The sequence below is a fragment of the Pseudopipra pipra genome, chromosome 3, assembly GCF_036250125.1.
Source record: "Pseudopipra pipra isolate bDixPip1 chromosome 3, bDixPip1.hap1, whole genome shotgun sequence".
In the NCBI taxonomy this organism is placed as follows: Eukaryota; Metazoa; Chordata; class Aves; order Passeriformes; family Pipridae; genus Pseudopipra; species Pseudopipra pipra.
The window spans coordinates 11,303,748-11,317,672 of NC_087551.1; the positions used below are offsets into that span (position 1 = coordinate 11,303,748).

General features: G+C 38.5%; 1 protein-coding gene across 5 annotated transcripts in view; it reads right to left on the reverse strand.

Annotated features, from left to right (window-relative positions):
* Positions 1–13,925, reverse strand: part of SOS1 (SOS Ras/Rac guanine nucleotide exchange factor 1) — a 62,868-nt gene that overhangs the window by 34,414 nt on the left and 14,529 nt on the right. For 4 of the 5 annotated variants that reach the window (XR_010428921.1, XM_064647731.1, XM_064647728.1 and 1 more), the window contains 4 exons: positions 13,428–13,637; positions 12,823–12,966; positions 9,850–9,960; positions 9,642–9,740 (listed from right to left, as the gene is read on the reverse strand). Coding sequence is in view for 4 of the 5 variants with exons in the window: in XM_064647731.1 (XP_064503801.1) it covers positions 9,642–9,740; positions 9,850–9,960; positions 12,823–12,966; positions 13,428–13,637 (564 nt within the window). In the remaining variant the exon portion in view is untranslated. Of the gene's footprint in view, positions 1–3,615; positions 3,722–9,641; positions 9,741–9,849; positions 9,961–12,822; positions 12,967–13,427; positions 13,638–13,925 lie in introns of those variants that run through there. The other variant, XM_064647732.1, reaches the window with a different exon arrangement.

A 13,925-nucleotide genomic window follows, 5' to 3' on the forward strand; every position in this document is an offset into this window, starting at 1 on the left:
TTCCTATAATTTCTGGGTTGCTACCCTTCAACAATGGACGAGACTGTTTTAGCCCAGTTTCCTTGAAAATAAGCCTTATTAGGTCCTACGGTATTCTGTACATTCTCTTCAGAAACAAACTGGTACAGATTAACACTCATTACTGCAAAGCATTCTGCTCCTATGTTGCTTATAAAATGCTTTTTACAGTCATCTCTCTCCAGTTGCAAGTGTTGGTATTCATCACAGAACAGTCTATGTCCTAAAGCAAAACACATATTTGTATGTAGAGCGGGAGAGAAAGCAGTTAACATTTCCCCATCAGGATCCATTGGGAGTAATGATAAATGGTATTTACCATTTCCAATGGTAAACAGAAACTAAACTGGAGTCCAGTGAGTGCAATTATGTTCCAGGTTTAACATTTACAAAGCAGTGTGTAGTAGTGCGCGTCTTCTCATGTGTAAGACCAACATAAAAGGCAAACCAGACAGTGCTGTGAACTCCTACAAAGACACTTCTCTGGACACAGAAGTTTGGAAGTTTATATGCCAGCATGGTATTGTATAATTACCAATAACAGACTTAGTCAGAACTGAGCTTAAATTACTGCAGTGTTTTCATCTTAACACTGGCCCCAGACAGTTTGAAAGAGGTGGTTAAAATGTGAAGTGGCATCACTGCAAAGCGTCTGCAAATCCTGCTGATTCTTCTACAGCTATGCAGTGCCCCCTAATGAACAAACCAGGGAAATGCTAAGTAAGTGGTGGTGGCTGGTTTTGGGGTGGTTTTTTGTGTGTGTTTTTTTACATAAAGTGCACTGTGAAGAATACTGTAATATTACGTGAAGGAAGTGCTGATTTCTGATTATCAGCAGTATTACAGATGTTGTGCATTTTAATAATCTTATGAGAAAATATTGGCTTATAGCTCATGTGATTCACAATACTACCGGTGCAGTATCCTGATCATTCAAGGAAAACAAACTTGGAATATAGACTGCTACAGAAGTCTCTAATTAAAAAAAACAAACAACAAACTACATCCTAGGCCACAAGTTTTGAAGAAATATCAAGAAATGGAAGACAAGATATTTTGTTGTACCTGTTGCATAGCACAAGGATTAGACATTTATAAACCCCGGAAATTTCAAACAGATCAAAAAGAAAACCTTCTCATACAGTGCAAAATTAGACTATGGTAGTAATTCTTTAACACTGTCAGGGAAGCATCTATCTAGAAATACAATGATAGAAAGTACATATGAGAATATGCAATTATAACCACACTAGCAGGCATCACGATGGGTGTAAATTCTTGTATTTTAGGGCTTTTATCACATTCTAGACTTCTGTCTTCCTAGAATATTATTCTAAATCTAACCACTAACATTTGTGAACTGCAAGGTCCCCGGTTCATCTCCAGGTAAGATCAAAAACCAGCTTCAATACATAGAAGAAAGAGTCGAATACGGGAGGCAGGAAAATCACAGTTGTGTCTGCTTAAGATTAACTCAAGATTACTTGGTTGTAGATACTTATTGTCCCTCACAACATTAACTCAAGAAGTTTACTGCATAAGTGGTCCAACGTTACAAGTGGAAGCTCCACACCACAGTACTCAGAACAATGAGCTCAAACTAGTGCTGCTTCAGAGAAACCTCTTCAAAACCCACTACGTAATTTCTCCAGAGATCCTGAAGCCCACAGCCCACAAAACACCTGCACAGCTGGCAAATCAAGCCTGGCTGCAGCATGGCCTGGCTACCTGCTCCATAGGGAAATGCCACATAGGTAAACCACATATACACATGGGAACCTGAAGTGCAATGACACCAGTTACTCCGACTTTTGTTCCAATGCCTCACTGTTTTCTTCAACATACCAAAAGGCAATCCTGAAACACGGTGTTTTATAATCAAGAATAAAAACAAATAGGGTTTCTTCTCTGACAAAGCGGGCAGGTCCGCTGGCACTTTGCCACAAAACAATCCTGGATTGTTTTCTCTGCAACACTGAGGTACCCAAGAGCACTCTCTGACTTTCTGTAATTCCTACAAATAATAAAAAACCTCAACCCAAAGCAGCAGTATATTGAGGAAGAAAGTGTTCTCATATCTAGAAACTTTAATTTTTAGAAAGCATCAGGAAATCAGCTGGAACAGCAAATGGGAACATCTGCAGGGAACACTATACACTTCTGGAAAATGCTAGCAATCTAAAAGGCACCTCACTCTTGAATGTTGAAGGAAACTTCACATGCCATATTTCTGAACATATATAAACAGCTTTAATGCACTGAAATTTGAAAAGTCATTTCGTTTACATATAAACTCAGACAATCTTGAGCACAATGCAGCAAAAATATTCGTACAGTTCTAACTGTTTCTTTAGATTTACATTACAGCAGGAGTGTTAGTTGCATTGAGTGGAACAGAACTTAATATATATTCCTGAAGTAATGATAAAAGCTTTTTCTCCACTCAAAGTTTAACTATGTCTTCTCAGTTTAATTTTAAAAAGTTACATAAAATTGCACCATCTTACATACACATGTCAAATATCAAACCCTAGATAACAAATAATTAGTTACAAAAAGCCTTCAGCATTCTCTTGGAAGTACAACTTAAAGGACACAGGAGCTAAAAAAGCCCTCATCTTTTATTTCACATTAAGTTTTAACTCACAATATAAAATACGATCAGCCTGTTGGGAAGCATACTGGAGAAGTAAAGCATCAAAACAGAGGAAAATAAGAAGCATTTCAACTCTTAGTACAAGATTACAGGTTCTTTTACATCCTTTCTATGTGACTTATAATAGATCTTAAATACATGTTGAAAATTTAAGTACATCAAACGTCATCTGAGACCAAAAAAGTAAAAACATTTGGGTTAAGGAAACGTGAATTTAAGGAAATGCTACTTTGATTACTCAATGCAAATGTTATTTGGTGAGGGGTGTGTGTATGAAATTAAAATACATCTGTTTCAGAATTAAATGACACTACTCTGAAGAGTGCCATTTTTCAAATCAGGATGGACAACTGAGCAAAAGTCAGGAAGACCCATCCAGACATATATACTTATACAAGTCTGTCAGCTGATGTTTACCAACTCAGCAGTTCAAAGTTTACTATAACAGGTTTCCTTTGTGGCCAATTTCTCCCTAGCATTCCCATAAATGGGTATAGCCTGTCAGGAGACCATACTCCAGATTAGGTTTGCTCACCAGCTACTGCACCCTGCAGTGTTTCACCTGGCTCAGCAAGAAGAAGTGCAATTTTGCTCTCAGCTTCTGCAATTGGGAAGGGATTTATGTATGTGATCAGCGTTAGCTTACACAATGAACACCTCCTTCATCAAGGAAGGGATAGAAAAACAAAGCCTTTTTTTCAAACACATTCTTTGATGTTCTCATAAAACCATTTCCTAAACATTCAGACTTCTTGTAGGCTACCAGCTGCCATTTCTGCATTTCACATGCCCGGATTTCATTACTAGGGAAATGGCTACTTTGCTTATATAGGAGGCCTTGTCTTCTCAGAGTAAGGAAAACCCATTTGCTCTGCATTCTTCAGAAATATGGGGACTTTTTTTTGCATATGCTGATGTTTCTTCCATGGCAGAATCATTACCTTTCTGCAACAAATGTACAAGTTCACAGATTCTTCCAGAGCCTTCATGCTCTGAAACTCTTCTTTCTTACTGTCACTTTGGTTTGTCTCATCTTTATTAGCAGACCTGCAGAATATATTAGAAATTTAAAACTCATAATTAAATTCATAACATTTAGTTAGATCAGTATTTGAAATATCACAAAATATTTACCTATGTGCTTCCACACTTGTAATTGAGGTCTTCCATTTTCTTCCCCCAAATTTTCCATAGTAAAGACAATGCAATTTGAAAACATCTTCCCTTTCTCTTTTGTAACTCCAAAGTGGATTAAAATCCACTTTTTCTGGTTTGACACATTTCAAGTCTGATCTTTGCCAGACAAGGTTGCAAGGCTATAAGCAAAACTGGATGACACCTCTATGTTTGGATAGAAATATACGATTTTTTGAACAGAAATGTATGAATTTTTGCACACTACATAAGGTGAATTCAAAATTTCAAAGATCATTCTGGGAAGCAATAGCAGGACTCTGTTGATTTCAAGAGGAACCCTGGTGATTAATTAAAAAACGGCAAGTGAAATGAAAGATGACAAGCAGAAATCCATCTCTAAACTTGGTCTACAGAAAGCACAAAGGGAACTTGTTGTTTTACTTGTGTTTGTTATTTCCTACATATTTACATCAGTTTCCGCTGACAGAAAACATAAATCTCCACTGCTATAAGAGCAAACAGAGAAACCATGCTGGTAGTGAGACTAAATCCACAGCTCCACACCCAGAAGTATTTCCACTGAAGAAATCAAGCAAATAAAAATCTCAACCATAGCACAACCTCTCTCCAAGGATCTGTCTTTTTTACAGAATGTGGCAGGAGAAGAGGACAGGGAAATACACTGTATAATTGAAAGATTATACAGCAATATAAGTCTATCAGGGACTGTATCATGACTGCCACAGTCACAAAAACTAGGAGTTGAAAATTCCAGCTTCTTAACATTCAATCCTCGATGGATTGTGTCAAAACTTTTACTCAGTGGGGGAAAAAAAGAAACAAAATTTGTCCAAGTTCTTGTAATGCCCATCTATTTTCATGACAGCTTGGCCTTGGGTGTTCAACATAAACTCCTGCCATGTAAGCTAAAGAGCTATCTACCATCATTAACAGCAGTCACTGAAAACTGGGAACAAATCACCAGCCCCAGCAAACAGTCACTTACAACACAGCTCTGCTAACTCCCACTGTACCATAGACACTTTGCCATGCAGGTATTTCTAGAAAATTCACTGGAAAATGGGACTTTGGAACCCTACAGTTGAACACATAAGTGAAGTTGTAAGTTGGAATTCAGTCAGTGCTTCATTTGACTTCCCACGGACAGCATCATCTAGATTAAGAAGTCTGGTCCTGTGATACCCTACTCCCTTCTTCAAGGACCAAAGTACAGCTTTTGTTGGTCTGGCAGCAGATTGATGGTAACACAGCTCAAGTGTCACTGAGGACTGTAAGCAAAGTCAGGAGGAATTTTTTTACTTTTACTTCTGTTAGATTTTATCCAGCTTTTGCAGAAAGGCAACTTTAGAGGGATAACAGAAAAAAATGTTCTCTGAGGTAGTTATTTCTCATTAGAAAATTTCCTAGAAAGAGACATCTGCATCTCAAAAACCCAAATACATCCTGTGTATAAAGGAAAAAAAGCTATAAAATAAAACATACAGCCCCATCACAACTCCATAACAAATGACATAAATCATTAACAATGAAGTGATACACATGTACATATACTTATCTGACACAAACACACAGGAAATACATCAACAACTGCCCACAGCTAGAAAGAAAATTCAAGAGCTACATCAGAGAGACCAATTAGTTAGATTAACATTAACCATGTTTCTGGGAAAAGTGTGCACACACACCCCCCCATGTGACAAAGTTTTATTTTCCCCTATCAACTTCCCTTGTGGCTGACAAACACAGAACTGACTTAAAGCATAAACCTACTAGCATTTAAAGCAGAATAGAAATAGAAATATTGTCAATGAATGCTCACAAGCAAGAAATAAATACAGAGCCTCATTTACCTGGCTGTACCACCTCCAACTTCTACCATAAGACACAACTTCTGAACCTTTACAACATTCCCGCTGTAAAATAAGTCCTCTTGGTTTAACCATACGAAGAAGTTTCTTAAATTTTTCACCTACTGTCATACTCAAGGAAACCTCTTCTTAGACTTCAGACCAAATTTTACCAGCTTCTTCTCCCAGGAAACACCCAAATACTCTTTGTGGTCCTTATCACACACTAGCAACAGTTTGGTCAAGCAACACTTCGTCCAACAGACAAACCTCCATGTGTCACAGAGACCTAGAATTGCACATTATCTCCAGTGGATATGATAAATCATCCATATCTGCAGTTACATACATAAATTATATAAAACAGTAATACTTCTGATTTTTATTTATTTCAAACCTGTACTGTGCATACAAGTTACCGTGTTTGGAAAGAACCACTGAATCCAAAGTGACTTCAAAAAGTAAAATCTTTTGCTGACACTAAGTGAATACTTGCTTTAAATAATTCACAGCTAGTTCAAATCTGTGATTTTTTTGGTTTTAATAGTAATTGAAGCATCCTTTAAGAATTGATTAAAGAGAACCTGTTACTCTCAGTGCCTGTACTAAAAGCAGGCAATCCAGACAGTGTTTTGAGACAATGATCTATAACTGCAGATATTGTAAAAGCTTTGCAGACTGCCAAAGTTCAACTAATTAAGACTCAGTGATTCTCCACCCTGGGCTGGGTTACACTACTTACAGATGTGACTGCAAACCAAATTCATTAAATTTGTTACACTCTCCAACACGACACTGGCTTAAACAAGCCTGAGAATGAAAGTGAAGTCAAAGCTCAAAATAGTTTGGGATGTTTGCCCAACACCACCACACACAGCAAGAAAATTAAGGGATCAAACTAAAGATACTCTAGTCCTAAACTACTAACATTTTACCACCTTGTGCCTTCTTCAGCAACATGTAACAAATTTAATACCATCGGTAAAAAGACTGGCAAGTTACTTTTCATCTAAGAACAAAGTTTAAAAAAAAAACCAAATAAAACACACTAGATGCTGGTGTGAAATGAAAGCATCCTGAGATTTTTAGATCATTATAGGTAGAATTCCAACCAAAAAATAATATCAAAGAGACAACAGGTTACCATTCATGACTCATGGGAGTCAAGGCTGCATTTGGCTTAAAAAAATCTCAACCTATGAAGCTCTTCTGTTTCCCAAAAACATACTGTTTTACCTAAGCAGAGTTTATATATGCTTTGCAGCATTCCTAGTTGGAAAATAAAGAATTTTAAAGTAATCTTCTATTTATCCAATGAAAGGAAAGAGTATATACAAATTTACAGCATTCGAGACAGTGCCAAATTCAATTCAAAGGTATTGTAACCTTCTTTCTTCAATTACTCAAGGTCATGAATAACTCCACTGTTTGTACCACCCTACCTTTCACTTAAAAGTCCACACTTCTATTCACAGAATTCCATGATTCTATGATTCAGAAAAGCCCATTCATATTATCTGAAAATTTGCAAAAAAGTGCAGTCTCCTATGAAACTGCTATTTTATATAGTTAGTTTATTATATAAAAGTTTGAGGACTTTTCAGGTTGGTTGAAGGAAAACACAGCCCTTAGTCCTATTCTAACTTTCCAACGATGTAGCTTTAGCTAAAAACAGAATATTTATTTGTGCATTCCTGGTGCCCTGCCCAACTTCAGGAAGGCTTTAGTGATAACCATTTAGATAACCATTTAGTGATAACCATTTAGATAACCATTAGTGAATAGCATTTTTTTTTTAATTTGCATAGTTAGAAGGAAACTGAAATGCATTTTAGATACTTCAAAGTACAAAGTACAGCTGAAAGAAAAATGCAAACCTCTTTATCCTTAAGTATATCTATATTCAAGAGAAATAAAATTTTTTTTCCACATGCTACTTTGCCAACATTTTGTGTCTTCATACCAAGAGATCCATTTTCATGCATTTTTAACTTGATTATTTATAGATATGGCTGCAATCACTAAATCAGGTGTCTTACCATACCAGAGAATTCAATATAACCTTGCATTAGTGAAACTGTCTTGATGATAAGGCTAAATAATTGCACCAATACCCTTCTGCAGCAGGTAACCTTCTCTTCTGTCAGGTGATTTTTAAGTATAATCACGCTGGAATTTATTTAAAGATTCCAGATACAAGAAAGAAAATGTTATTGCTAGCAGAGACTACTTGAGGGAGGGATTCATATGCTGAATGCTCATTGACAGCTGAAGATAATGCCACGAAAGGCAATATCTTTCTCTTCGCCTGCGCCTATTATCCATCACTGCCTACGACGTGTATCGCCAGTCACAGACCACAGTGACAGGTGTCTCACTAAAATGTGAGATGAGCAACATGGTGGGAAGAGAACCTGGAAGGTTATCATATACAGAATAAAATCCAGCCCAACAATATCAGACTGACATAGAGTGGAGGGGGCGCGTGTAGAGCATGAACGCGAAAAGACAAGAGTTTTACATAAAGCACAGGTCATGGGTTGCAAAGACTGATCCCCTTCTGGAGGTGGGCTTAGCTTAGACTCCAGTTTGCCCTAACGAAGGTGAACACAAGCTGCTCCCCATTACATAAGCACACATGCTCTTTTTCCCCTCTTAAAATTGCCAATGGAAGAAGCAACGCAGGATGCCTGTGTGTCAGACGACATTAATCCTTCATGCTTTGTCTATTACATATGACTGTGCCATGTTCACATGGAAGTATGCAAAGCCACCAGGTACTGCATTATGAGACTGTGTGATAGAAGCATGAGCAGGGAAACCTTATGTCTATGCAGGCCCGTATCATACAAAATGCAAACAAGCTGTATCATACCTCCCCCTTCCAATGGAATAAGGAAAATGCTTAATATTTTAAAGATGTCTGAAAGGTCAGACCAAATCCACAAACTAGACAAACAGATCACGCATACATCCCAAAATTTTTCAAAAAGCATGTTATACAAGATGAGCTATGTGCCAAAGTTGTATATGTAGATCTAAATCACTAAAAACGGTGTTAAAACTGTAGACACTTAGACTCAAAGAGGACCTAAGTACTGGGTTATCCAAAGACAACCTAACAAACATTCAAGGAAACACATACAGATTTCTTCAAAAGAGCAGAGATTTTCTTTTTTTATTATTATTTTTTTCTTTTTAACTTCAGATCCAAATTTCCCTACATATTTGTTTGGAACACTGTGTGCCTTATGAGTTTCCATTAAGTTCAAATGAAGATTCTGCTTGAAAGTTTTCCTCAGAATGCTTTACACCCCTTAAAGATCATTATTCAACATCAATGCCCCAGAAAAACATTCTGTAGTTATTTGCTTTGCATGTGTGTATGTTCCTGTGGCCCTATCAATAGGAGTCTCATTACAAAAAGCCCAAGTAGCACATATATCAAACCAAGCCTTCCCTTTGAAGGGAAGATATCACCTTTACAAGCCATGGGATGTCCACTGCAAGAACACCAAAGCTTTTATTGAAATAAAATGAAGTCTGAAGGGAACTCTTGCTGTGATTTTAAATTTACAAAGTAACAGCTTGAGAAAGCCTTGGACATCTATAATACAGCCATTTGCCATTATCTCTTAACACTGTTGCAACTATCATTCCAAGCATATGAGTATGTAGATCTCTATTGCTTTCTAAATTAATAGTAGCTTCATTATTTGACAGAAATCATTACCTGCTGTAAAACTTCCATGAAATTACAAGCTGATGTTCAGTTAATTAGAGCACGCACCTGCAGAGCACATAACCTGCTTTTTATTCAACACAGCAGTGTTATTATTCACATTCTAGTAAAAGATTTTACCTCTAACTGAGCACACAAAGCTCTGGTACCTAACACTGAGAATTATTAAAAAAAAACAAAACACAAAACCAAACACATCAGATTGACACAACATTCTTACTTTTAGCAGTTCAAAATAATGGAGACAGTGGTAAACAGGGGCAAGGAGCAGCCGGGGTAGAACATACTGGACAGCTTCTTTAAAGCCTTCACCTATTGACTAGAAACAAAATAAGTTTCAGTCTTAAAACAATAAATGTATTGAAGCAACAATGCGATGTAATTAAAATAGTAATATCAATAATATGTCTTACTTAAAGGCAAGTTACCTGTAAATAAAATGCTGCTCCTGGCTTTGATAGTTGACTTAGAAAATGATCATGAAACCCAGGTCGCAAAATATCTTGTGCATACGATTCATATGGATCAAATGCTAGTTCCTAAGAAGAGATACAGAATAATTTTACAATCACAGAATGGCTTCGGTTGGAAGGGACCTTAAAGATCATGTAGTTCCAACCCCTTGCCATAGGCAGGAAAACCATCAGTTTACAAAACTGATTTAAAAGCTAAACTTCCACGTTTCTTAAAGAAAACACATACATTACATAGACTTTTCCAAAATACATGTAGAGAAGAGCCAACTTTTACATGCTCATCATGACTGACAGAGTAAATCAGTCTAAAAGAGATCTCTGGAAGTCAACTGGTCCAATTCCTGGTTCAAAGCAGGGCCTACCTCAGGGCCATAGACAGATCCACCATCAAAGCTAGCTGAGGATTCTCAGGGTCTCTCTCATCCAGCTGAGTTCTGATCAACTCCAAGCAGAGAGGCATCAAAACCTCTCTGGGCAGCCTATTCCAATGTTCAAGTGTTCTTGTTGCAGATTTCCTCCCCTCCAGTATGTCATCAGGATTAATCTTTTTACCATTCATGTGCTCTCTCACTCACCTCACAGTTCTCAACTGTGAAGCCTCAGTAAGAGCCTGCCTCTATTGTCCTTACACCTTCCCTTTGCCTAACTGAAGACAATAGTAAGATCTCCTTCAGACTTCTCAAGAATAAATAAACCCAGCAATCTCAACCCTTTTTGGGCATCACGGGGCTCAGCTCCTTAACCATCACAGCAACGTTCATGTATAAACACATCTTGTACCAGAAAGCCCAAAACTGGACACAGCATACCAGATGTGGTCTCAAGTCCTACACAGAAGTGATCCCTCAACATTCCAGCTACACATTCCCTAATACAATGCAGTAGGTAATTAGCCTTCACAGACAATTCCTGAGGACCTCCCAGCCCTGTCACACAGTACTGCTCCCTCAGTTGAAACATTGCATGGGGTTGTTTGGTCCCAGGTGCACAATTTCATATTTGTCTTTACTCAGCTCTGTGAGGTTCCCATAGGTCCATTTCTCCAGCCTGTCAGGTCCCCTAAGAAGTAGCCCTGTCCTCCTGTGTGTCTCCCCACAATTTGGCATCACCTACCAACTAGATGGAGCAGACCTCCTTCCACAACACTAATCCAAACATTCAACAGTATCAAACCCTGAGGAATGCCACTAACCACGGGCCTCCAGGTGGCCTTTGTACTGCTGATAACAGCCCTTCAAAAGCCTGACAGTTCAGCCGATTTCCCACACGCTGTATAATTCAACTAGCCAGGCTGCATCTCACCAAGCTGACTGTAAGGATACTATGACAGACTGTGCTGAAAGCCTTGTTTAAGTTCAGATAAGAGATATTAACTGCTCTTCCCTCTGTCCATGGAGACAGCCATCTCTTCGAAAGTAGTCAAGGTGGTCAGTGTCATGGTTTGAGATAGTCCCAAAATCCTTTGGAAATCTGTGCTGGCTGTTGCCAGCCACCTTCTAGTCCTTCACATGGCTGGATGTGAATTCCAAAAAGATTTGCTAATCCTCTGAGGGACTGAGGAGAGACAGACCAGCCTCTAGTATACAGGAACCTCCTCGACAGTGTTTTTGACACTGGGCATAACACTATCTCCAAAACTCACTTGAGGCCATTTCCTCTTGTCCTACCACTTGCTACTTGGGAGAAGAGATCAACACCCACCTTTTTACAGCCTCCTTTCAGGTATCTGTAGAGAGTGATAAGGTCCCCCCCTGGCCTCCTTTTGTCCAGGCTAAACAACCCCAGCTCCCTCAGCTGCTCCACACAGAACACGTTCTCTAGGCACTTCACCAGGTTTGTTCCTCTTCTTTGGACACACTCCAGCACCTCAGTATCTTTCTTGTAGTGAGGAGCTCAAGTTCCAGTAAACAAGAAACTGTGCATGTCCTTGCCTCCTACTAAACCCAACCTCTTTTCTCAGAGACTGGGAATGCATATTCCATGTGCTCTGAACACACTGCTTCTCTCCCAAGAAAGCTAGAGCCTGTGATAAAGAGATGACTCCTACTTGTTCAGAGAAGGGTTGTGCCACTTGTCAATTGGGCAGACTTTGCAGTTGAAGCTTGACCACATCATGCCCTTTGGTAGCATCCTCCTCTGATTCTGATCCTTAAGCATTCATCCAGCTCATTTATTCCATACTAGAGCTCCATATACTTGAGCTGATATTTTGTTAGGCCTCCTGGCCTCATCCCCCCTCCCTCCCGTCCTTCCTGAGCACCTGTTTTCATTCATACAGCCCTCCATCATGGCAGCCCTTCCTGCCAGGTCGCTGATTACAATCACACGACAGCTCTGCAATTGTGCACAGACTTCCAGATCCTCTTGTCTGTGCATGAGCACGTGCACTCTGGGGAAACAGACACTTCAGAGGAGCCTTTGGGCATCCCACCTTCTCAGGAGGAAGGTGCAAGAACCTTTGTTGCCATGCTTTCTGTTAAGCTCATCCTCTTCTCTTCAATCTGCAAGCTTTGGTCTCCATCCACTACCAAGCTGAGTTCAAAAACCTTCCTCACCAGCTTAGCAAGCCTGTTGGCAAAGCAGACCTTACTCCTCTTTGTCTTTCCACAGCAATCTGGATCTACAGATGATTTACAGGACACTTCCAATTCTGTCAAAGTCTAGTCACAGGTTTTTTGTTCAACTTTTTCCACCTGTGCTCTTGAAAGTTTAAACAGCCACTCCAAAAGCTAAGGTTTAGAGACTAAAAAGGTAAGAGCACTCTCAAAAATAGCCAGTCCCTTCATCATGGTGGGGCTGGAAGAAGAGATCTCAAACTGAACAAAGGCAGCTAGAACAGAGATGCACTTTACATCTAACTGCAAGTATTAAAATATATATGAATAGCAAAAAAAAACCCAAAATGAAAGGAGTATTTTTTCTTACCTCTGCCATGTCTTCAAAACAGCTGCCTACTAGTGGGTGAGGACTACCTTCATCTGTCATTTCAACAGTGTCTTCTATATGACCCAGTAACTTCACGCTAAGTTCATGAATGTCTGATATACGACTAAATATATTTTCCACATCCTGCAAAAAGCAACAGAACGAGACAAAAATCAAATGTGCAAGGCTACTCCGTTATGATGTGGAAGTCAAGAACTTTCCTAAACAGAACAAGATTCTACAATCATTTTATAACATACTTTTTCTACAATTTATATAAGATGATTAAATGTATTTTTAAAATAATGAATATCTATAAATATATAAAAATTTACAGTTATTCAAATGTGGCAAAGCACAGTGACAAATCTTAAAATTACAAGCCTGTAAGTGAATATAGCAAATTGGGAGGTTTCTTCCACAGTCCTACAAAACCCATACTTCCCCACAAGTGCTCTTTTATTACTCCCATTTCAGAACTCAAGACAAATGCTTTCTCTACTACTGATATGTTAAACTGGACAACAGTTAAATTTCAGAAGTATTCATCATTTATAGATATTATAGTAGGTGCTTTTTTTGTTTGTGGTTTGCACAGTACTTACATGAGATGAAAACAGTTTGGAGTTGGAGGCATATGGCTCTCTAAAAACTCTGATAATGAGATTTAGTTCCCTTATGTATTGTCGAACTTCTGCCATAAATGACTTCACTAGGTCATAATAGGTTTGCTCCCCTGAGGTGGAGGGTTCTTCATCAGATAAAGTTAGTGCACTTAAATCTTCTACATCTTGATGGAACATATCCATTAATACCTAGGTAGCAAAGAGAGGGAAATCCACAAAGTCAGAACCTCTTTTCAAGATTGACCAGTAGGTTACCAATAAAGAAAACCTATTATTCCTGTGAAATCAGACTGATCAGCAGTAAGATTTATGTATTATCACTCTGCAATCAGTTGAGCACTACAGAAGCAATATCCATTGCTATGAATTTGCAAGTCATTATGTGCAGTGGCAATCTCTGAAGATTCCCAGTCATTTAGACCAATCCAGGCATCTCTCCAAGAACATGGTCCTAAAATCAATTACAATTTTAAAAGG